Source organism: Pan troglodytes, chromosome 11 (genome assembly GCF_028858775.2).
Source record: "Pan troglodytes isolate AG18354 chromosome 11, NHGRI_mPanTro3-v2.0_pri, whole genome shotgun sequence".
NCBI classification, from domain to species: Eukaryota; Metazoa; Chordata; class Mammalia; order Primates; family Hominidae; genus Pan; species Pan troglodytes.
This window is the reverse complement of record NC_072409.2, coordinates 80,866,863-80,889,093: the sequence shown is the minus strand read 5'-3', so window position 1 is coordinate 80,889,093 and position 22,231 is coordinate 80,866,863. Positions and strand designations below refer to the sequence as shown.

The 22,231-nt window shown below is 52.7% G+C and overlaps 2 protein-coding genes across 10 annotated transcripts; both read right to left on the bottom strand.

Moving 5' to 3' along the window:
- Nucleotides 1-2,404: 2,404 nt before the first annotated feature.
- STOML2 (stomatin like 2) lies at nucleotides 2,405-5,735 on the bottom strand. Its single transcript, XM_520553.7, has 10 exons — nucleotides 5,565-5,735; nucleotides 5,197-5,334; nucleotides 4,606-4,705; nucleotides 4,415-4,473; nucleotides 4,221-4,322; nucleotides 3,937-4,071; nucleotides 3,646-3,790; nucleotides 3,443-3,522; nucleotides 3,112-3,240; nucleotides 2,405-2,686 (listed from the first exon to the last, which is right to left on the bottom strand). Exons 1-10 carry the CDS (start codon nucleotides 5,607-5,609, stop codon nucleotides 2,549-2,551), a joined length of 1,071 nt encoding a protein of 356 aa, XP_520553.2. The 5' UTR covers nucleotides 5,610-5,735; the 3' UTR covers nucleotides 2,405-2,548.
- An 898-nt stretch (nucleotides 5,736-6,633) lies between these two features.
- On the bottom strand, nucleotides 6,634-18,917 carry ATOSB (atos homolog B). Of its 9 annotated transcripts, none has more exons than XM_063788642.1 (10): nucleotides 18,319-18,484; nucleotides 11,096-11,239; nucleotides 10,185-10,851; nucleotides 9,883-10,070; nucleotides 9,346-9,404; nucleotides 9,051-9,156; nucleotides 8,765-8,923; nucleotides 8,454-8,522; nucleotides 8,195-8,370; nucleotides 6,634-7,887 (listed from the first exon to the last, which is right to left on the bottom strand). In XM_063788642.1, exons 3-10 carry the CDS (start codon nucleotides 10,774-10,776, stop codon nucleotides 7,734-7,736), a joined length of 1,503 nt encoding a protein of 500 aa, XP_063644712.1. In that variant the 5' UTR covers nucleotides 10,777-10,851; nucleotides 11,096-11,239; nucleotides 18,319-18,484; the 3' UTR covers nucleotides 6,634-7,733. The 9 variants fall into 9 exon arrangements, with proteins under 9 accessions (XP_063644712.1, XP_063644711.1, XP_063644713.1 ...); XM_063788641.1 differs by having other exon boundaries at nucleotides 18,185-18,432; XM_063788643.1 differs by lacking the exon at nucleotides 18,319-18,484 and adding an exon at nucleotides 14,056-14,114.
- Nucleotides 18,918-22,231: the final 3,314 nt, after the last annotated feature.

Genomic DNA, 22,231 nt, shown 5'->3' with positions numbered 1-22,231 from the left:
TGTAGTCCCAGCTACTGAGGAGGCTGAGACTGGAGAATTGCTTGAAGCCAGGAGGCAGAGGCTACAGTGAGCTGAGATCGTGCTACCGCACTCCAGCCTAGGCGACAGAGCGAGACTCTGTCTCAAAAAGAAACAAAACCCGTCCACTGGTTTCTCATCTCAGAGTAAAAGTTCTTGCATTGGCTCTACATGGCCCTGCACACTATCTGCCTCTTCCCCTTCTGATTCATCTAGCTGCCACTTCTTTGCTTCCCTAACTCTGTTCCATCCACAGCAGTTCTGCCTCAGGACCTTTGCATTTGCCATCTCCTGTGTCAGCTTCAGTTCCCGATACCGAAATGGATCTCCATCACCTTCATATTGAAGCTCAACTGTAACATCAGCAAGGCTTCCTGCAATCCCCTACTTTACTAGTTCAGCACCTCCCACCACCACACCCCCTGGAAAAATTTCCCCTCACTTCCTTAATTTCTTCCATAGCACAACTCATCAGCATCTGAAATTCTACACGTATTTATGGTTTGTCCCCTCCGAGTAGAATGTGAGCTCATTGAGGTCAGGGAATTCTGTTTTCTTCATTATGATATCCTCAGCACCTAGCATATATTTGAGGTTCACATACTGACCAAACGAATAAAGGAATATGTTAATTTTTAAAAAAAGTTGAGTTATTCTTCCACCTTCATCCCCATAGCCCCTTATCTCAGTTCAGACCTCATCCCTTCTCTAGGATCACTGAGGCAGCCTTCTCCCTGTCCTCCCAGCCTCCTGTGTCTCCCTACTATCCCTTCTCCACATTGCAGCAAGACAGCTCTAACTAAAACATTAATGTGATTACTGTTCTTTTTTTCTTTTTTGTAGAGATAGGGTCTTACCATGTTGCCCAGGCTGGTCAACTCCTGGGCTCAAGTGATCTTCCCACCTCAGCCTCCCAAAGTGCTGGGATCACAGGTATGAGTCACCGTGCCTGGCCAATGTGATGTTTTATCTTAAAATTCTTCATGGGAAGGGAAAAAAAACCCTTCATAGGCCGGGCACAGTGGCTCACGCCTGTAATCCCAGCACTTTGGGAGGTTCAGGCGGGCAGATCATGAGGTCTGGAGTTCGAGATCAGCCTGACCAACATGGTGAAACCCTGTCTCTACAAAAAACAAAAAAATTAGCCAGGTATGGTGGCGCATGCCTGTAATCCCAGCTACTAAGGAGGCTGAGGCAGAATTGCTTGAACCCGGGGGGCGGAGGTTGCAGTGAGCCGAGATCATGCCATTGCACTCCAGCCTGGACAACAGAGGGAGACGCTGTCTCAAACAAACAAACAAAAAAACCCTATTACCCTAGGGATAATGTCCAACCCCTTCAACAAGAATCTCATTCCTTGTGACTTGGCCCTTGCCATGTAGTCACATCCCCCTTAACACTATACCCTTCAGCCAACTTCTCTCAAGCAGTGAGCCTTTGTTTATTCTAGTCCAGGACCTGACTTGGTGAAAACTTGCTAACTTTTCCAGCCTGAGTTCAGTGGCAGTCAGCAATGCTGCTACTCATAAGCTGATATGCTCTTCCCACCAAGATCCCTCAGCCAGAACTTTCCTCTACCACAGCATTTATCACTTTTTTTTTTTTTTAAGAGAGTGTCTCACTGTTGCCAGGCTGGAGTGCAATGGCGTGATCACGGCTCACTGCAGCCTCCACCTCCCAGGTTCATGCAATTCTCCTGCCTCAGCCTCCCAAGCAACTGGGACTACCCGCACATGCTACCACGCCCAGCTAGTTTTTGTATTTTTAGTAGACGGGGTTTCACCATATTGGCCAGGATGGTCTCAATCTCCTGACCTCATGATCTGCACACCTAGGCCTCCCAAAGTGCTGGGATCACAGGTGTTGAGCCACCACGCCCGGCCACATTTATCACTTTCTATCACTGTCTGCTTCCTGTCTGTTTTCCCTACCTGACCTTGTATTCTGTGAAAGCAGGGACCACTGGGTTTCAGGTATTTTTGTAATCCAGTGTCTAGTAATGAGCTTGGCACTTGGTAGACATTCAATGTTTTTGAATAAATGAATGAGGAGTACCCTCAGTCCCTGAAAACCCTTTAAGTATGCCAGTGCAGGGTAGTAGTTTCTCATGAAAGTACTTCTTTCCCATGAAAAAACCCCCAAACACCTGCCTCAAACACACAGCCCCACACTTAGCAGGAAGGGGACTTCACTTCCCAGCCAGCAGTTCAGTGAACATATGGTTTAACACTTCCACCCTATCCCACAGTTTCTCTTGAAGACAAAAATGATAGTTTCACTTTACAAGAAGTTCACTCTTATTCATGGAGGCATCATGCTGACAGGACTGGATCCAAGGAAAATGCTAGTGACTTTCCCAACTTCATTCCCTAATCAAAGAGGACAGTTTCTGGTTTGCCACTGGTGAGTTTATTACACGACTAAAGTTCAAATAAAAAAATAAAAACCAAAATCTTGGCAGGGAAGCTAGAGCCAGAATCAGGAAAATCTGCTTCCTTGTCCCCAGACTCCCTGGCCAAGCCCAGCTCCACTAACTCATCTTGACTCGATCAAGTTCCTCATCAAGACTTGCATCTGTACCCTGGACATCTCTGCTGCTCCCACTGGAGAGTGAATCTGGAGTCCCTGGCACTGGGGCTTTGGTGAGGGCTCCATATACACCCATGGCCTGAGGAGAGGAACAGAGAGAATACCATGAGGACACTTGACAGAGGTGCAGCCCAGCCTACCAATGGCTAAACGGGAAAAGATGGCATGGGGGCCAGTAAGTTGGTTTTCCTTTCTCCCTCTCTCAAACCTGTCTTGTAAGCTCTGGAGTTGATTTTAGGAATCTTGCAAACCATCAGAGTAAAGTGACTCTCAGAATACCAGCACAAGTATCTACCAAAAAAAGGTATCTCAAGAACTTCCATATTTGCAGGACTGAGTGGAGATGTTTCATTCTTAGATTCCATCTCTACAAAGAATGAAGGGAGGTCTAGGGCCAAGGCACTCTGAAGACCTTTATGGTATGTAAGTGTTGATGACGGTGGTGGGGTCTCAGTTTGGTCCCTGGCATCAGTGCTCTGTGCTGGGTCCTCAGAGAGCTCTAACCTGAGCCACCATGCTGGTGACATCGCCAGGGTTGGAGGGCAGTAGGATAGTGTTGGAGTCCTTGGCCAGTTTGGAGAACGCGCTGACATACTGCTCGGCCACAGTCAGTGAAGCTGCTGCATCTCCATTCTGTGATCACAGGGGGATAAAAATCAGAGATCACCAATACGGAGAAGGGGTGGATGGGGAATGAAGAAAGCAGTTCACAATAAAAAGGACCATGTAATCTGGCTCAACAGAGCCCACAGAGGCGGAACTCTCCTCAAGCGTAGATAAGAGAACCCCTTCCACTGTCAATTCCTGTCCCCATTCCCACCCAGGGGCCTCTCACATGTTGTGTCAGAGCTGCAGCCAGGATTCGAATAGCTTCAGCTTTAGCCTTGGCCTTCGCCAGAACTGCACTGGCCTCTCCTGCAAGAGAAGGGACAGAGCTTGCTTGACCCATGAAGTCAAAGTACCCCAAAGATCCTGCCCCAGCACCAATCTTCAAAGGCCCATGCCTTGCTCCTCCCTCAGCCTCTACCCTCTCCTGACCTGCTGCCTGATTTATCTGTTCAGCCTTTTCTGCTTCGGAGGCCAGGATCTGGGCCTGTTTCTTCCCTTCTGCCACATTGATGGCCGACTCTCGGGTCCCCTCAGACTCTAGAACTGTGGCCCGTTTCCGCCGCTCTGCCTCCACCTGGAAGCCCACAACAATCCCAATCAACAAGCCAAGGGAGACTCATACAGACATGCAACTCTACCCATTGTAACAGGAGGGAAGTCTGGATCCTCCTGGGACTGGAGCACCCTGAGGTCCTTTTCCCACCCCTCCTTGGCCCCCACCTGCATCTGCATAGACTCTTTCACCCGGGGTGGCACATGGATATCCTTGATCTCATAACGGAGGCAGCGGATACCCCAGCAGTCAGCAGCTTGGTTGATGGCATCCACAATGCTGGCATTCAGGGACTCCCGTTCCTGGAAAAAGAGGTGTAAGCCCCACAGCCTCAACCTACCTATCAAGGGCCTACACTGAGAAGGGCCTGGGACTGATCTTGACCTTCAGAAAAGATTAAGAGTGTCAGGTTTGTGTCTTCAAACCCTAACTCTGGCTCAGATCTGCTTACCCGGAAGACTTTGTCCAGAGAGAGTTTGCCGAGCTCTGATCTCATGGTTGTTTGAGCTAGCTGGGTGACGGCATACTCAGGGTCCTCCACACCGTAGCTTGCCTGAGATGGACACGGATAGTGTAAGAAGCTTGGGCACAAGATTTTAGTGAAGAGGGCAACTGAAAAGGCTGGATAAAGTAGGGGACAGGTACCTTGTAAGGGTCCATGATGCGCAGGTAAAGGACTCCATCAATTTGCAGAGTTACATTGTCTGTAGAACCAGGAGAGAAAACGGGGAAAGTCAGGCCTCTAGGTCCCAACCAGTTCTTTCTACTAAGCTCTGGATCTACAGCAACCACATCCTAATAGCCTCAGAGCACCCATGTCACCCTGAACCCCTCACCGAGAGTCACAGCCGACTGCTCAGGCACATTGATGACAATTTCCTTGAGACTCTGCACATATCGGATCCGGTCTAACACAGGGATGAGGATGTTCAAACCCTGGAAAGAGGAGTCATGGGTCCTCAGAAGGCTGGGAACTATTGGGTTGGGACCTAAGCTAGTCCTGGAGTATGTAGGGAGTCAACACATGGAACATGCCCAGAAAAGCAGCAGCTCCTACCAAGAAATAAGTCCTCAGAAGGCTGAGGTGTCACTGGTAAGAAAACCCAAGAGAACAGGAATGCAAGACTAGGCCCCTGAATGGAGAGGAGAGTCATGAGAATCGGAGCCAGCAGAATAGCCATCTCTATGCAGACTGAGAGGTAGGGCTGAGAGTGGGCAGGGGAGATTCCCAAGAATGGGGCCTGTGAGATGCATAGGAAAAGGTGGTAACATGGGGATGATGGTCAGCAGCCTGGGCCCTGTCAGGTCTGGCCTACAGAGTCGGGAGCTAACAGTGCGGGCAGGCCCAAAGGAGGTCCTCCCGACATTGCATGTCGTGAGGGATTGGTCATCTGGCTAGCCCAGGGTGGGCAGAAGAGGTTTCTCACAGGCTCCAGGATCCGGTGGAATCGGCCCATTCGCTCCACCACCCAGGCCTCCTGCTGCGGCACGAACAGTACCACGGTGTTTCGGGGCAATCCAGAGGAGGCGCGGCGCGGAGCGCGGCCAGAAGCCAGTAGAGAGCCCTGAAGGAAAGAAGAGGGTGAGCAGAGATCCCATCTGGCCAGACACGCCGCCCCTCGGTCCTGAAGGCATCTCCATAAACCATGACCCTCAGGATCCTCGGAGAGAGAATCACATGGGGACCATGACCTCTGACCCCAGTCCTCTCCAACAGTTGGAATTTCGCTCTTTTCCAGCGAAGAACCCAGGTAATCTCTGTCCCGACCCTCTGGAAAGGTTGCCTCGCTCTCACCCTCAGCAAAAGGGCCCCAGTGCCCCGCGCCGCGCGCGCCAGCATTTCCCACCGCCGCAGCGACCTCCGGAACCAACGAGACAAGCGGAGCCGTCGCTCCCAGAAGCCTACCCGAGCCTTTCCTCTTGCAGTTCCGCTCCCCCGGATGTACTTCCGGCCGTTGCCTCCCACCCCTTCAACACTCACCCAATCAGCGTTACTTGGTCTAACGGCGCGTCAAGTTGTTCCCTGGGAAACGCAGACCTTCTAGAGAAGGGCGAAGGCTGTGGTTGTTCTGGGTTTAGCTGTTCACGCCGAAGATCCCCGGCCTGATGGCCAAAATGGAGGCTATTTTTCGCGGGCATTATCACTCAGACACCACGCACTGAATTCTTCGTCCTCACCCGAGACTCAAGTTTGCCCACCAGAGCGTAGAATCGCCCCCATCTGTCACCATAGCGACTAGTGGATTGGAGCTGACTCGTTGCCATGGTTGCCATAGTGATATTCTCTGGTAGTCCTGCTGTGTTGTGCCCAGGACTCCCACTGGGGACTGACCCCAATCCTGTTGCCATGGAAACTGGGCCTAACATTGCCTGGCGATTGGGCCGAGATTTTCCCCTCCCTTCTTTCCTCAAAGACACTGCAGCTCCTTCCCTGTCTTCCCAAGCAAGGTTTGTTATGCCCGGTCTTAAATACAGAGTCCAGCAAACAGCCTCAACGTTCAACCTTGTCTGGAGCATGTCACCTTGCCCACATCCCTAATGCTCTGGTAGTCAAGAGACCTCCGTAGTCACCTCCATTTTACATATGAGGGCACTGAAGTTCTGAGGGGCTAAAGTCATTAATAGAACCAGTATTAGAATCCTGATCTACAATTCAGAGTTCAGCTTCTACGGCTGAACTTTACCCACCAACCCCTCCGAAAGGAGAAAAACCAGGCCCCAGGAATCAGCAGGGACTAGCCTAAGACCTCATGGGCCCAGGCCTGTTGCCTCTCTGGTAGAAAGGGCTGAGTCCCAGCTCCAGGAAGGCCCTCCATCCCCCTTCACACCCTCTCCCCAACAACAACAACAAAAGTAGAGCTTAGTTCAAGTTTCCAACAAGAATTTATTCTTTCTGTTTTAATCTTTTTTTCTAAAAAAAAGTACCAGGTACAATTTTTTCCTGTTTTTGATTTGCTTTGTTTTTTCAAGTTTCAGCAAATGCTTGTTCCCCTCAGCCCAGCCCCAGGAGTTGGGACTGAGGCTGGGTCAGAGTCTGGAGTGGGGAATGGGGTAGTTTGGAACCACATGACTGAGTTTGAGGGGTGCCCCTCACCCCAGCTGAGGTAGGTGGGTCAGAGTCTGGCCAGGTGAGAGGAGGCACCCCAGTGCTTGGCCCTGACTCTGCCCCCTGGACACCTTCTTCAGTCAGGACCCCAAAGCAAGGAGACACAGGTAGGAGGAGAGGGACAATTGGAGTCTGGAGCCCTAGGTGAGGGGTGGTTAACCCCTGTGTGTGTGCATACATGCACACTCACAAACACATACCACACAAAGACAAGCTTGTGCACACACACATACGCATAACTTGGCTTTCAGAGATAGGTCAGAGGGTAGGGGAAGTGAAGGGACTAGGGGAAGGACAGGGGAAGCTGAGTCTTTGGCTACTGACTCAGTCCCTCTGGAATAGCCCCTCTTCCCTCAGCTGAGGGAGAGCAGTTCTCCTCCTGCCCCCACCGCATAAGCCTCTTCAACTCCTGAGGTTGGAGCAATATCTGAGAGTGGGAAGCGGGGAGGAGTGATGCCAATTATCAGGTGTGGGAGGTTACCAAGGCAATCCAATTTGAATAAATTATAAATTAAAAATAAATAAAATAATAAGTGGCCCCTGCCCAGGACAGGGAGGCAACGCTGGCATAACTTGCCTGGGAACTTGAGAAAATCTCAGGGTAGCTCTGGTTCCTCCCTACTACCTAAGCTGGCCTGGGAAACCCAAGGGAGGGGACAGGCACATGGAGTACCCGAAGTAGGGCAGGGTGTAGTAAGAATCAGAAGCTTTAAACACCCAAATAATCCATTTGGGTGTGAGCATGGTGAGGGCTTTAATTCAAGCCTGAAGGGTCTCTTCCTGTCTCTCCATATATGTTCTCTAAGATGGAGCAGGATGGGCAGGTCATTAGCCCGCATGGGTTCAGAGTGCTGGCAATCAGGGCAAAGGTGAATAACGTGGATTATGAGGGGCCTCGGTCACAGCCTGCAGTTCGTAGGGGAGCCCTGTGTCCAGCTCCAGGCTCCGACGGGAAAAAAGCAGGCGGATATCTCCATGCAGGCTTAAGCGGCCTGAGCGGGAGCTCCGGAACCTGGAGGAGGACAATGTGATCAACGTAAGAATCCAGGCTGGGTTCAGTGGCTCATGCCTGTAATTCCAGTGCTTTGGGAGACCCAGGTGGGAGGACTGCTTGAGCCCAGGAGTTGGAGACCAGCCTAAGCAACATAGCGAGACCCCATCTCTGAAAATAAATAAATACATACATATATACGTACATACATACATAAAAATTTAAAAATAAACTAAGCAAGAATCCGGACAGTATCGAAGCAAGGAGAGGTCCTCTTCAGGGAGGGGATACCTGGGCCTCCCCAGCCATCCCTGGGCCCTCTCCTCACCTGAGGTGCAGCAAGTAGCAGAGGAGGCGGTGGGTGGGGTTAGCATTTCCCTCCTCACCCACAGGCACCAAAGAGAGGCGATGGCGCAGGAAGGTCATGTGGGCAGCAGGCATGTCCGAGAAGTCAAAGGTCACGAGGAACATCTTTACCACAGTCTGGTTGGGGTTAAATAAGGTCTAGGGACAGGACAGTCAAGGTTGGTAGGGCCTGAGGGCTGCTTTCCTCTCTCCCCACTCCCACTCCCTCAGGGCAAACTCACCACTTGGACGGTGCCCACCTTGGGCACGCTGTAACCCTTCCTCCCCAAGGGGTTCAGATCCACGATGCCCTGGAAGGCCAGGGAGCCATCAGTCAAGGTGGGGACTAGGAAAACCCTGGGCCCTAAACACATGTCCCTCTCCATAAGCTCTCACCCTGAACCTGCCCCTGCCCTACACTAGAGTTCTCCTCACCTGGCCCTGACTCACTTCTAGGTGAGGAATAAGTAAGAAATACCTCTTGCCCCCTGGCCCCGCCCCCAAATCCTCATCCTCCTGATGAGCTGACTTTGGGGTTGGAGTCAAGGCATACCAGGAAGGGAGCCGGGGCATTTTGCTCAGAAACATCAAAGAATGTGACAGTGACAGGCAGCGTGACATGCTGGGGGCAGTATGACCCACTAGCTCCAATTTCTGCTGTGAAGCCCTCAATGTGGCCAGATGGTGCAAAACGTCCTCGCAGCAGTGATTCCTGGGATTAGGGTAGGGAAAACACATGATGAGAGAGATGCCAATTCTTTTCCTTATCCATCCAAGCCACATTCCACCATCCCACCTCTCCCAGGACCCCAGCAATCACAAACCCCAACGGGAGCTACCTCAAAGTTGCCCAGCAGGGTACGGCTGACAGCAGGGGTAGGAACAGGGGAGGCACTGGGGGGGCTCAGCAGGCCTGGCCCCTTCCGGAGGCTTCGAAGGGGGCTCCTGGTAGAGGAAGGGAAACACAGGGGGTTGGCTTGAGGTATTCTGGGATTCCTGCTTATGCCCTTGGACTCCACCCTCTGCCACTATGTAGGGCTTCTGCCCTGGGGTCCCCTACTAGGATGCTGGAAAGATTACAGACTTCTGCCCCCATTCTCAGGGACAGGGTAGAGGAAAAAGCTGGTCACTTACAGCTTCAGGCGACGGGCTCCTTTCAGCCTCCGCCCCATGGGACCGCAGTCTGTTGGGTCCTACGGAGAGAAATGATTGGGAAAAGAGACAGGGTGAAGGCCATGTATGTTTTGGGGCAGAAGCTCATCACAAACTCTCAAAGGAACACCCTGCCCCCTAGGCCTCCACCTGTACCCACACAAATATCCACTTAAGAGTACATGAAGGACAGGCGCAGTGGCTCACGCCTGTAATCACAACACTTTAGAAGGCCAAGGTGGGTCGATGATTTGAGCTCAGGAGTTCGAGACCAGCTTGGGCAACATGGCGAAACCCCATTTCTACCAAAAATACCAAAAATTAGCTGGGTGCAATGTCATGTGCCTGTGGTCCCAGATACTTGGGAGGCTGAGGTTGGAGGATCGCTTGAGCCTGGGAGGAGGAGGTTGCAGTCAGCTGAGATTGTGCCACTGCACTCCAGCAGTGATGGAGTGAGATCCCATCTCAAAAAAAAAAAAAAAGTAAAAAAAGAGTAAATGAGGTCCTTTATCGGCTTACCAAAACAGGCTCTTTGGGCCCAGGCAGCAGGTGGCTCCAGAAGGGTGTGGCTTTGGCATCAGAACTGTTGGCAGCAGTAGGGTGGCCCAGGGATCCCCGGCGCCTCCGAGGGGCTGGCCCCTCTTCCTCAGAGCTGACATCTGGGGCTTCTCCAGCAGGAAGCAGCCTTCGCTTGGTGGGGCAGGGGCCTGGGGGTCCAGGGCCAGGGGGTGTGTGCTCGGGACTGTGCCCATTGGCAGGGCCAGGGGACTCCCTAGGCCAGAGGCTACCCCCATTGCCCACCCCAGCCACTGGGCTCTTACCCCCTATTTGTGCAAGACTGTGCAAATCAGTGTCAAATGTGTGCAGCTGGCCTGGAGGGGCTGGCCCTGGGGACTCCCCCAGGGACCCCTGTCCCCCTGGATCTGGGGAGGCCCAGTCTCTGGTGTGCAAAGTATTGCAGGGAGCATTTGATGGGGGGCAGGGGGGACTCCAGGCCCCTGAAGTCCAAGATGAGGTGACACTACTTCTCTGTTCTACAACACAGAGGCCACGGTGGGAGAAATGTTGGCTGGCCACACCTAGTCCCAGCCCCGGTCCCTCTGGGCCCAAGAGCCCCACAGTAGATGGTTCTTCAGGGGGTAGTCCCTCTCTGGCCCCCAGCCCAGGGCCTCTCTTCAGCTCCCGGGGACCCTCAGTGGGTGGGGCTTGTCGTTTCAGGGCCCTATGAGGCTCAGAGGTACCAGCCGGAGGGGAAAAGATGGATACCTGGTAGACCCCGGGGGATGTCGCCCCCCCTGCTGGGCTGTAGCCCATGAGCAGGCCACCCTGGAGGGCCCCCTGCCTGACTGGAGGCTGTGAAGGGCCAGCCTCCGGCTCTGAGGATGGAGACAGCTCCGCCTGCACGTGGCGCATGAAGCCCCCCTTGGGTCAGGGGGGCCCCCCAACACGGCCTTTATGCTGGGCCTGGGCTGGGGGGCCTGGGGACATCTGTGTAAGAGAAGAGAAGAAAAGGTGGTCAGGGGAATCAATGAGTCTTCTTCCTTCCAGCTGAGTTTCAGACCCTCTCCTTGCCTAAAGGGGTGACTTTGATGGGTTCCCAAGGATGAATGTGTACAAATCCCTGGATGGACTAATGGAATATAGAGATCACTCTCAGAACTCCTGAGAGGGTGACAGGTTTAGCTCAGGCTTCTTACTGGACACACTTCCCCCCCTTCTCCCTGGTACTTACCCCGATGAAGAGGCCTCAAGCCTAGCTGTGCGTCCCCTCTTCCCAACTGATGCCTCGTGCCCCTAGCTTGCAGTCTGATCCATGCCTGCTGCACTGGCAAGGTGACTGCCACCATTCCGTGCAGCTCCTGAGCTCAGCAGGACCCTGAGGAGAGAAGAACAGACATAAGCCAGGATCACTGGAGCCAGCGGTAAGGCCTGTCACCAATTATAGGCTAATATAGTACACTCCAGGACATCCTTCTCCCATGTGAGAGGCTCTTCAGGAACAGAAAGGGTAGGCTTAGGGTCCAGGGCCCAGATGGCAGAGTTGGGCTACCTAAGGAGTCAAAGAGGCAGGTCTTGGCTCAGTATAATAAGGATGTGACAAGTGAGTTGAGGTAGAATAACTACTTGTCAGGGCCACCATTTGAGGACTCCTGCCCTACATGGAGGAAGGGATGAGAGACCCCCAAGATCCAAGAGACCATGCCAGCTGAGAGGCGGCCAGGGGAAGAATTCAGCTTTCTTACTCAAAGCCACCAAATTGCACAACTCCTTCTTATATGTCTATCTCCAAAGGGACAAGTGCCATCCTAGGGTACTAAGGGCAGAGGTCTCACACACAGTTACACCCCATCAGCGGTCCTCAGAGGTACAAACCTCAAGTCAGCTCAGAGCTGGCCCTTCAGCCCTGAACTCCAAATTGCCTCCAGCAGCCTGTCTCTTTAACAAGAGGCAACAAATCCGACCAAAAACAACAAGGGGAAGGGGAAGGGGTCACTGCCAGAAGGCACTTTCCAGGGCCCTCCTGCAAGGCCCTGCAAACTAGAGATAAGGCCGCAGCAGTCAGTCAGCTGGAAGCAACTAGGGAGTACCTCTCCACGCCCCTCCCCCAGTGCTCACACAGCCAACACCAAAACCCCAAACCACTGGTGCATAAGATGGTCTTCACTAACTATTCCAGCCCATACTAGGGTGAGGGGAATGTCAAGTTGAAAGCCAACTGCCCCCAGGGTCAGCCTTCTCTTTTGCTGTCTGACATTCACAGTGCTCTTTCCCCTTCAAGGAGTGCCCTTTGAATGCCTACCCAAGACTTTTCCTCCTTGGATAGGTCAAATGCCATCTCCTCCAGAAAGTCTGCTCTGTCCACCCCAGACCATAAGCACCTCTCCCTTCTCTGAGACCTCACCTATGGCAGTGTTACTACTTCCTGTAAGCTCACTAACAGTTCTGCTCACTCCTGTGGGTAAGGCATCTTCTAGACCGACCATAGAGTTCCTGAGGACAGATCTGTGTCCCACCCCTCCATCCAACCCCAAGTACAGGGGTAAGCACACAGCAGGGCTCAAAAAAAGTAGAATGCAAGTCCCAGACATCTGGGCAGCAGTCCTGACAGTGGAGAGAAAAATTTCCCAGATGAGAGAAGCAGAGAGATTAATTGTACAAGGGAGAATCAGGAACAGAGGTGGGGGTGGGGAGCAGGCAGAAAGGAGAGATTTGTACCCAGGGACTGAAAAGCTCTCCTACACCAAGTTCCCATCATTGTACCCCACTATCCCATTTCACCAAGTTCTCCTAAGAATTGGGATCCCTAAGAAAATCCTGGTTCCCTGTGGTGGGCGGGATGGCTGGAAAGGGCAGAACACCAATGGCAACCTGCACTATCCTACCTGCAACCAACCTTGTCAGAAGGTACAACCTACACTAATTTCTACCCTTCTTTCCTCCACCCAAGCCACAGAGATTCAGGAGGGGCCTTTTCCCTAGCACCACCACTTCCAGGTCATCCCAGTTGCCCTCTTGACCCCTTGCCCTGGGGAAGCCAGGGGATGACATGATGCCCTACTTGACCCCAGCATACCTGGCATCTGCTCATTAACCCCAGAGCCCTCTCAGTTCCCACCCTGTCAACAAGACGCTCTTATATTCACTCCCCTGCCACCCAGCCAGTCTGGCTCTAGACCATGGCTTCAAGCTGACTCATGGGGCAGGACTGCAGGGGAGGGGGGCAGGGCAGAGTAGGCCAAGCCTCACTCTTCGTTCAGGGGGTGGGCAGCAGCTGGCATCAAACAGCTGTGCCAGGCTGTGGCTGGCAAGGACTACAGCTCCCAACATGCCGAGGGAGCAAGGCCAGCAAAAACAAGTCCCAGAATACGTCTGTACCTTTAGACACTTTTGAGGCCTGGGAGGTGGGTATTGGTATAGGTATCAGCTTCGAGGCTCATTCTCCCCTTCCCTTCAGTATTAAAGATTTCCATTTCTACCATGATCAAGGAGAGTGACAGGATGAATTCCTATCCATGTGCTTTCCACCCTCATCCTATGCAAAGAGAACTGCTGCCAGCTGCTCTCTATTTTGTCCCTACATACATCCACACAAGCTAGGGGGGCTGTTCCCACGGACCACCACTGTGGGTAGGAAGGTCGACCTCTTCTCTCTTACCAACCCCTCGGCCCCCAGCCTAGAGCCCTCTATCTTCAGAGGGGAGAGAGCAGACCTTAGCAGCCTCTCTAAACTAAGCCAGGCAGACTCACCTGACTCCTGGACTCCTTGTTCTGGACGATCCTTTACCCCCTGCCCAGCCTCCCAGGTCCCTTCTCACTCCTCTCCTCCCCACAGCCTGGGACAGGCCCCATACTATACTGGAGCTTCGGAGATTTGCTCTTTCCCTCTAGCACACTCACCCCGCTCCCAAATTGGCTCCGCGGAGGTGGCCGCTGCTCCGGGCCCTTCCGTCCAGTCCCGTCCCGTCCCGTCCCGGTCCCTCCCCTTGGATCCCCGGTCCTCCCTGCCACGGGCCCCCAACCCAGACAAAGGGTGGCTCAGGCTGAGCCCTGCTCTGCTAGGCTCTTCGCTGTTCAGCTTCGCGTGCAACACTAGCGGGCCCTGGCGCCCGCAGCCCCCCAGCCGCTGCCGCGCCCCTCCCTGCGACGGTCCCTCCCCGGGGCCGCCCCGGCTCCGCTGCCCCTCTGACTCACAGGCCATTTCCTACCAGCTGATGGGGCCGCCCGCCCCGCCCAGCGCCCCACCACCCGCGGCGCGGCGGCCACGGCCGCCACGCCCCCCTCAGGCTACGCCCTCCCTGGAAAGCGACCATGCTCATTGGTCCATAGGAAGCCAGCCTCCCCGCGACCTCAAGTGCGAGGCACGCCCCCTCCAAGAGGCACACGCCTATTGGTCCATAAGGGGGTAGGCCTACCCAAGGTCGCTCCGCCCTTCTCCTTAACCCGACGGCTGCCGGAGTCCAAAGCAACACCCTGCCCTGCCATTTAACCCTTTCAAAGGCGTAGGCCTTCCACATCTTACCCCTCCACCCTACTCCCCCGCCCTTCCTCCTTCCAGGACGATTAATAGGAAGCCCGAGGGCTTTAAAGATACGGTTTGACAACCCTCAAAGTCTGCCTGCTGTCTATACCAGACCTCAGACCCCAAATACCTCACTCCCACTTGTCTTTCCCCACCTTCCAAACCAAAGCTTCAGAGCTGGAGAACTAGTGAAGCCCAGGAAGCTTCCTCCATGCCAGAGAAGAAAAAGGCCTGAGGTGGGACCCTATCTCCTTCCATGCTAAGAAGTGGTACTTTTCCCTCTCTTACTCTTAAACTGATGTTCTTTTGCCTTCTTTAGAGGAGCCCCACGGATTCCTAAGATAGGGATACATTTTAATTTCAGGGACCAGCATTATTCTTTGTGCCTCTGAACTCCCTTTCTGAGATCAGCCTGGCCCATCCCTTCTGCCAGCACTCTTTCTACTCACAGGCCCATGTTCAAGGAGACAGAGCATACAGGGAAGTGGGATAGGAGAGCTTCTGCCCAGAATGGGGGAAATGAGCCCAACTCTTGTGATGTAGCTCAACCCCATGACTCACAGCTCCCTCAAAACTATCCACCCTCCCACTGAGTCACTGGGCCCCAGCCCAGTTCAGACCCAGTCAAATCAAATGGCAGCAGAACCGGCATCCCTAACCCTTATCCTCCTATTCTTTAAATGACCAGGATGGAAACCTTTGCAAGGATTGAGCATTCAAAGACACTTTCTAGAGGGTACTCTAGAGGTAAACTAAGAAAATCAATAGTCCTGTCTACCCTGCCCTCTGCACTTGTCAGCAAGTCGGACAATTTGGGACTTAGGAGGCTTTTTCTCCTGGGCCTTCACAGAAGCAGGAGGCAAACACCAGAGCCAAAGAGGGAAAGTCCATTCTTCTACAGTTCAGAGGCCACAGAGAGCCCAAGGTCCTTGTTTCTGCCTTGCCTGTGCTGTGGACCCCCCCAGGGCCCTGAGGTTATATCACTAGATAGTAAAAAGAGGCTCCTTCCTCTTCCCCCTAGTCCCTCAGTCCTAGACTTGGGAGACACAAGCAAGTAACAGTCCCTCTAAGCTCCCTTCTCCTTACCTCACCCTAGACCACCCTTTTCAAGAGGAAAACTCTGAATAAGAACCCAGTTCCCTTGGGCTGACTTCCTTGCCGGTTCCCTAGTGTAAGGAACAGGATTAAGGAAATTTTCAACGCCCTTGTCAAAATTACAGTGTATCAATGTAAGAGCCTACTTGCCTTAATAAAAACTTACGAGGAAAACAGAGACATAGAACACTGTAGGAAAAAAATAATCCCTTAGCAACCCCACCTTATTCTATCTTTCTGCCACTACCATAGGCCAGGCCTTGGTTACCTACAAAGGTCAGAGGACAATAGTTCAGGGTGAAGGATCAAAGATGTTCCAGGCCTCAGTGTACCCTGGGAAAGCAGCAGGGTACAACCAAGAGGACTTACCACCAGGTACGGTGGCTCACGCCTGTAATCCCAGCACTTTGGGAGGCCAAAGTGGGAGGATCACAAGCTCAGGAGTTCGAGACCAGCCTGACTAACATGGTGAAACCCCGTCTCTACTAAAAATACAAAAATTAGCTGAGTGCGGTGGCGCGCACCTGTAATCCCAGCTACTCAGGAGGCTGAGGCAGGAGAATCACTTGAACTCAGGAGGCAGAGGTTGCAGTGAGCCAAGATTGCACCACCGCACTCCAGCCTGGGCGACAGAGTGAGTGAGACTCCGTCTCAAAAATAAATAAATAAATAAATAAATAAATAAATAAATAATAAAGAGGCCTTACCTTCCTGCCCTAAATTTACCCTGCTTTATTTTTTTTTATATAGCGGTTATCACTACTTGACTTCTCCCTCCCCCTCCACAATTTCTTTCTCCCCTTAATAGAATGGAAGCTCCATGAGAGCAGCAACTTTGTTTCGTTCATGCTCATATTCCCAGAGCCAACATTAGTCCCTGGCAATGTTCAATAAACATTGACTGAAGAAAACAACAGGCCCTGGGCTGAGTGAACAGCAATCCGGCGATCTGGATCCTATCTTCTGCCCTTTCACTGTGACATGTGGGGAATCACAGTCTCTTTAGCCATAAATTTCCAAACCTGTAAAATGAGGTGTTTGTATAAACAATGACTGCTGAGGGCCTCTGCAGCTCTACAATTCTAATGACTGTTGTTCACTCATATCCATATCAGAGGATAGCTCCAGGCATTCGAATGCTCTGCTGCCTGTACCAAAGCAGAAAGGCTACATCCTCCAGTCTCAGCACAGCAAACTGATGCCCTTTCTCTTCATGCCCCACCCACTCACGCAAACCGCCCCAGTCCTGAGGAAGCTGGAGAGTCTGCCCTAGGCCCGCCCTCTCTGAGAGACTGTCTGGGAAGCAATGTTGCCATAGCAATCAGCTCCTCCTCAAAAGGCTTCAGCCTGCCCTTTTTTACCCCACCCTACCCCAGGGCTTTGTCTGTCCTCAGCAGACCCACCCCCCTCCCCAGCCAGTCTCTCAGCTCCTGGGTGGTTGTGTGAGGAGGCTGGCTTGGGGCCCCTTTTAGCAACACTGTCACACTCATTCAGCCACTGTGTGGAACTCAAGCCTTTCCCACCCTCTCCCAGCCAGCCCAGGGGCAAAAAGAACCCTAGCACTCCATCAAATCCCCTCAGGGAAGCAGAGGAGCCCTCAAGAGAACTAGGTCCTAGTCTGTTCTGATAGTGCTTCCAAGCCTGGAGTGTGGGGAGCCACTCCCTCTTCCTCCCCTAGCTGTGGCTGGAACCTCACAACCCTTACTGGGTTCAGCTTACAGTCGTGGCCCACCTCTCAAAACAGACAGAAGACCCTCAATACTCCTCACCACTTCCCCCCTCCCACAGAAGCCCTAGCGTTCCCCACCCAGAAGGATAAGGGTGGGGAAAATCTGTTTGTGGCAAGTGGTTAAATGTGGCTACCAGTCACTTGGGGTCTATGCGAGAGACCTGGGTGGTAGTGGTGGGGGTGGGGTCTGAGCCCTGCCGCTGGTTACCAGGGTCTCTGGTCATTGATAACAAAGTACCGGGCAGGGCACAGCTCCTAGATGGGCAAGGGCCAGGCCAGGCCAGACCAGGCCCTGGGGCAAGGAAGGAAGTGGGAAATGAGCACACCCAGAGCATAAGGGCAGGGCAGGGCGGGGGAGGGGGGAGACAGAGACCAAGGCCGGCTCTGGGAGGAACAGGAACTAGGATGGGGGGTTGACAGGAACCCAGCGGGGGAAGGGTCCCCCGGGACCTCAGCTTAGGGAAGAAACCCCAGTCTCAGCTGGACAGATCCAAAATAGACTGAGGAGACATTCACACAAGCCCTAGTGACAAGCAGGGTCTGACTCCTCTCTGAGTGCCCAGGCCAGAAGGCGGAGTTAAAAGCTGAGCAGACAGGAGTGCAATAGATTGGCCTCTTCACCCCACTAACCCCAACACCCTTGCTCTTAGAACCCAGAACACAAGTGTCTTCCTGGAGTTACTACAATGCCCTAAACTGTTACTTTGTCAAAGTACTGGGGGTTCTGTTCTCCTGCCTCAAGTTGGGCCTACAACCCCTTCCCCTAGATAGTGCCCGCAGACCCTCCGACACCGCTACACTCCTTCTCCATTAAACAGCCCCCCCTTCCTTCAAAGCGCCTCCATGTCCCCTGCCCCTCATGTACCTCCTCCAATCCCCCACATCAGACAGAGACAGCCCCCTCACAGTGTACCTCGCAACCCCCCCACAACAAAGCGCTCCCGCCCTTCCCCCATAGAGGCCTCTGGAGAATGCACCTTGTTGCCCACCAGTTGAGTCCCCAACTGCTCCCGCGACTTCGTATCTTCCCTCAACACACAGCAGTCTCCAGATCTTCTGCAAAGCGCACCCCCATCCGCGTCCCTTCTTCCACGCTCACCCTGCCCCACACCTGTAGTTCCGTGGGTCCCGTTGCACTTGGGGACGTGGTAGTGGTTGGGGCAGTTACTGAGCAGCCCTAGCTGTAGCCTCCGTCTGCAAACCTCGCCCCTTCAGTCCGAGCCCCGCCCCCGCAACGCCCGGGCCCACCCTCTCCCTTGTCCCACCTTCCACCTTCTGCGGACTTGTCCCTTTCCTCGTTTAATTTCTCGAGCTCCTCCCCTGTAGCCCGGGCCCCGCCCCCTTCTGACCTCGCACCTCCTTCGCGTTTTCTTTGCATTTCCCCAGGATCCTCAGCTTTTCCCAGGCCCCACCCCCGATCCCCGCCTCCTCTCGGTCTCTCCGCCTTTCACCAGGACCCGCCCCCTCGGATTCCAGCCTGGCAGAAGTCGCGCCAGGACCCTTCCACCACGATCCCCCTCCCATCTCAGAGCCCCTCCTCCTTCCGCCCCTTCTCCCTCACGCCTCACCCGGGCGGTCGCACTCCAACCAGGATCCGCTGGCTCTGATTGGCGGTGGCGGCCCCAATGGAGGAAGGAGGAGACAAAGTGATGGCCGCGGGTCGCCTGAGGTCCCACCCCGGCCACGTGCGGCTTCTGTGATGACAAGTCTAGAGGGGCGGGGCCTCGGCCGGCAGGCTGCTAGCCTGAGCGGAGCGGATCAGGGCAGAGGTGGGGAGATGGAGCCAGGGCCGAAGCCACCAGCCTGAGGGCTCTGAGCCAGGTTGGGGCTATCTCGCTGTTTTCGCACCGGTGTGAGCTGCCGCCGGAACTCGAACCTCTTTGTAGGGATGTCTGGGTGGGCGCGTGCATTTGCACTAATAGGGGAGGTCCGTAGGGATTGCAAGGTAGTGCAAGGAATCTCAGGGGTCTGTGAAAATGAGGGAATCTGGGCGGTGGGGTTCAGGTCTGCGAGGTTGAGCAGTTTCTGAAGCCTACGCTGTGCAGGCGGGTGTGGGTTCTGGGATGGGATGGACAGTAGGAGTCAGATCTGTACCTACTGAGGCAGGTCAGCGAGATCTGTGAATTTTACGAGATGAGTGTTGATATGGAGTTAGGAGGGCCTGCAATTGCTGGAGAAAAGTGAGGCCTTTCCCTTGTACAGGTGTCTAATGAACTGCATGACAGTTACATATGTTCTGTAATTTAAGCGGCGCCCTCTCCCACCTCTCCCCAGGAGATACAATAAGGGAGGGCGACGCTTCCCAGACACCGGTAGATGGCAGCACAGGACACTTGCAGAACTGAGACAGCCCAGCTCAGCGCCAATCTGTGGCCTCTCCGAGGAGCGGACCGTTTGGGTCTGGATTTGATCAAGTTCTACAAAAGTCACATTCTTTTTTATTTTTTTTGAGACGGCGTCTCGCTCTTTCGCCCAAACTGGAGTGCAGTGGTGCGATCTCGGCTCACTGCAACCTCCGCCTACTGGGTTCAAGCAATTCTCCTGCCTCAGCCTTCAGAGTAGCTGGGATTACAGGCGCGCGCCACCAGGCCGGGCTAATTTTCGTATTTTTGGTAGAGACAGGTTTCACCATGTTGGCCAGACTGGTCTCAAATTCCTGACCTCAAGCGATCCGCCCGCCTCGGCTGCCCAAAGTGCTGGGATTACTGGCGTGAGCCACAGCACCCGGCCAAATCTCAGATTCTTTAGGCTCTGTGACTTTGTCAGTAGTTAACTTAAACTGGTTTACTCAACGTCAGTGGTGTGGAAGCGCAAAAAAAAGAAAGAAAAAAGTATTTTCTCTGGCCATAAGGAACTTATTATTTAGACAGTGATACAAATGCCTACATAATCCCAGAAGGGTAAACTAAGAAAGGTTTCGTGTAGTGGGAAAACCACAGAGTTTGAAGTCATCTAAACTTCTTCAACTTCAACTTCAAACTTCAACTTATGGGTTCAACTTATGAGTTTGTCTCATACCTTTGAGTATTTACTAGCTGTATAGATTTAGGTAAATTACTTGACTTTAAAAAAATTAATTTTAGAACAATTTTAGATTTACAGAAAACTTGTAAAAATAGTGCAGAGAGTTTTCATATATACCCTACACCTAGTTTCTCCTATTATTAACATCTTTCCTTATATGGTTCATTTATTACAATTAATAAGCCAATATTGATACATTAACAATAACTAAAACCCACACTTTATTCTGATTTTCTTTTTGTTTTTTTGAGACGGAGTTGCCGCTCTTTCACCCAGGCTGGAGTGCAGTGGCAAGATCTCGGCTCACTGTAACCTCCACCTTCTGGTTTCAAGAGATTCTCCTGCCTCAGCCTCCCGAATAGCTGGGATTACAGGCATGTGCCACCACGCCTGGCTAATTTTGTATTTTTAGTAGAGATAGGGTTTCTCCGTGTTGGTCAGGCAGGTCTCGAACTCCCGACCTCAGGTGATCCACCCGCCTCGGCCTCTCAAAGTGTTGGAATTACAGGTGTGAGCCACTGCGCCCAGCCTATTCTGATTTTCTTAGTTTTTGCCTTATGTCCTTTTTCTGTGCCAAAATCTAACCCAAGCTGGAACATTACATTTAGACATCATGTCTCCTTTGGCTCCTCTTGGCTGTGACAGTTTCTCAAACTTCCTTGTTTTTGATGACCTTAACAGTTTTTGTTTTGTTTTGAGACAGAGTCTTGCTCTTTCGCCCAGGCTGGAGTGCAGTGGCACGATCTTGGCTCACTGCAATCTCTGCCTCCTGGGTTCAAGCGATTCTCCCACCTCAGCCTCCTGAGTAGATGGGACTACAGGTGCATGCCACCACGCCGGGCTAATTTTTGTATTTGTAGTAGAGACAAGGTTTCACCATGTTGCCCCGGATGGTGTTGATCTCCTGACCTTGTGACCCACCCGCCTCAGCCTCCCAAACTGTTGGGATTACAGGCATGAGCCACTGTGCCCGGCCGTTTTTTTTGTTTTTTGTTTTTTTTTGGTTGTTGTTGTTTTGTTTTGTTTTTGAGACAGAGTTTCGCTCTTGTTGCCCAGGCTGGAGTGCAATGGCACAATCTTGGCTCACTGCAACCTCCGCCTCCCAGGTTCAAGCGATTCTCCTGCCTCAGCCTTCTGAGTACCTGGGATTACAGGCATGTGCCACCACGCCTGGCTAATTTTGTATTTTTTGTAGAGACGAGAGTTTCTCCATGTTGGTCATGGCTGATCTCGAACTCCCGACCTCAGGTGATCCACCCGCCTTGGCCTTCCAAAGTGCTGGGATTACAGGCGTGAGCCACCGCTCCTGGTCTAGTTTTGTTTTTTAAGAGACAGGGTCTCATTCTGTCACCCAGGCTGAAGTGCAGTGGTGCAATCATAGCCCTTGTAACTTTGAGCTCCTGGGCTCAAGGGATACTCCTGCCTCAGCCTCCAGAGTAGCTAGGACTACAAACACATGCTACCAAAAAAGAAAAAAAATTTTAAATTTTTTATTTTTTTTTAATTTTTTATTATATTTTGTTTTATTGAGATGGAGTCTCGCTCTGTCACTCAGGCTGGAGTACAACGGTATGATCTCAGCTCATTGCAACCTCTGCCTCCCAGGTTCAAGTGATTCTCCTGCCTCAGCCTCCTGAGTAGTGGGATTACAGGCGTAAGCCATCACACCTGGCTAATTAATTTTTGTATATTTAGTAGAGACAGGGTTTTACCATATTGGCCAGACTGGTCTCAAACTCCTGTCCTCAAGTGATCCGCCTACCTCGGCCTCCCAAAGTGCTGGGATTATAGGCGTGAGCCACCAGCGCCTGGCCTTTAATCTTCTATTGTAGAAATAGGGCTTGCTAGGTTGCCCATGCTGGTCTACAACTCCTGGCCTCAAGTTATCCTCCTGCCTCAGCTTCCCAAAGTGCTGGGATTACAAGTGTGAGCCAGAGCACCTAGCATCATATTGCAGTCTTTAAAAAAAAACAACAACAGTGGTAGCTAAGCAGTCTGAG

Bases quoted from the DNA above. Each gene is read 5' to 3' on its own strand.
- STOML2 (XM_520553.7), bottom strand. From the start codon at position 5,609: ATGCTGGCGCGCGCGGCGCGGGGCACTGGGGCCCTTTTGCTGAGG. The intron at 4,474-4,605 runs GTGAGGGGTTCA...CTGGTTCTACAG, and splicing joins GCAGTCGGCTGTGACTCTCG to ACAATGTAACTCTGCAAATT. The intron at 2,687-3,111 runs GTTAGAGCTCTC...TCCTCTCCTCAG, and splicing joins TCACCAGCATGGTGGCTCAG to GCCATGGGTGTATATGGAGC.
- ATOSB (XM_009456558.4), bottom strand. From the start codon at position 10,776: ATGCGCCACGTGCAGGCGGAGCTGTCTCCATCCTCAGAGCCGGAGGCT. The intron at 9,157-9,345 runs GTAAGTGACCAG...TTCCTCTACCAG, and splicing joins GGAGCCCGTCGCCTGAAGCT to GAGCCCCCTTCGAAGCCTCC. The intron at 7,888-8,194 runs GTGAGGAGAGGG...GTCCTCCTCCAG, and splicing joins TGCTACTTGCTGCACCTCAG to GTTCCGGAGCTCCCGCTCAG.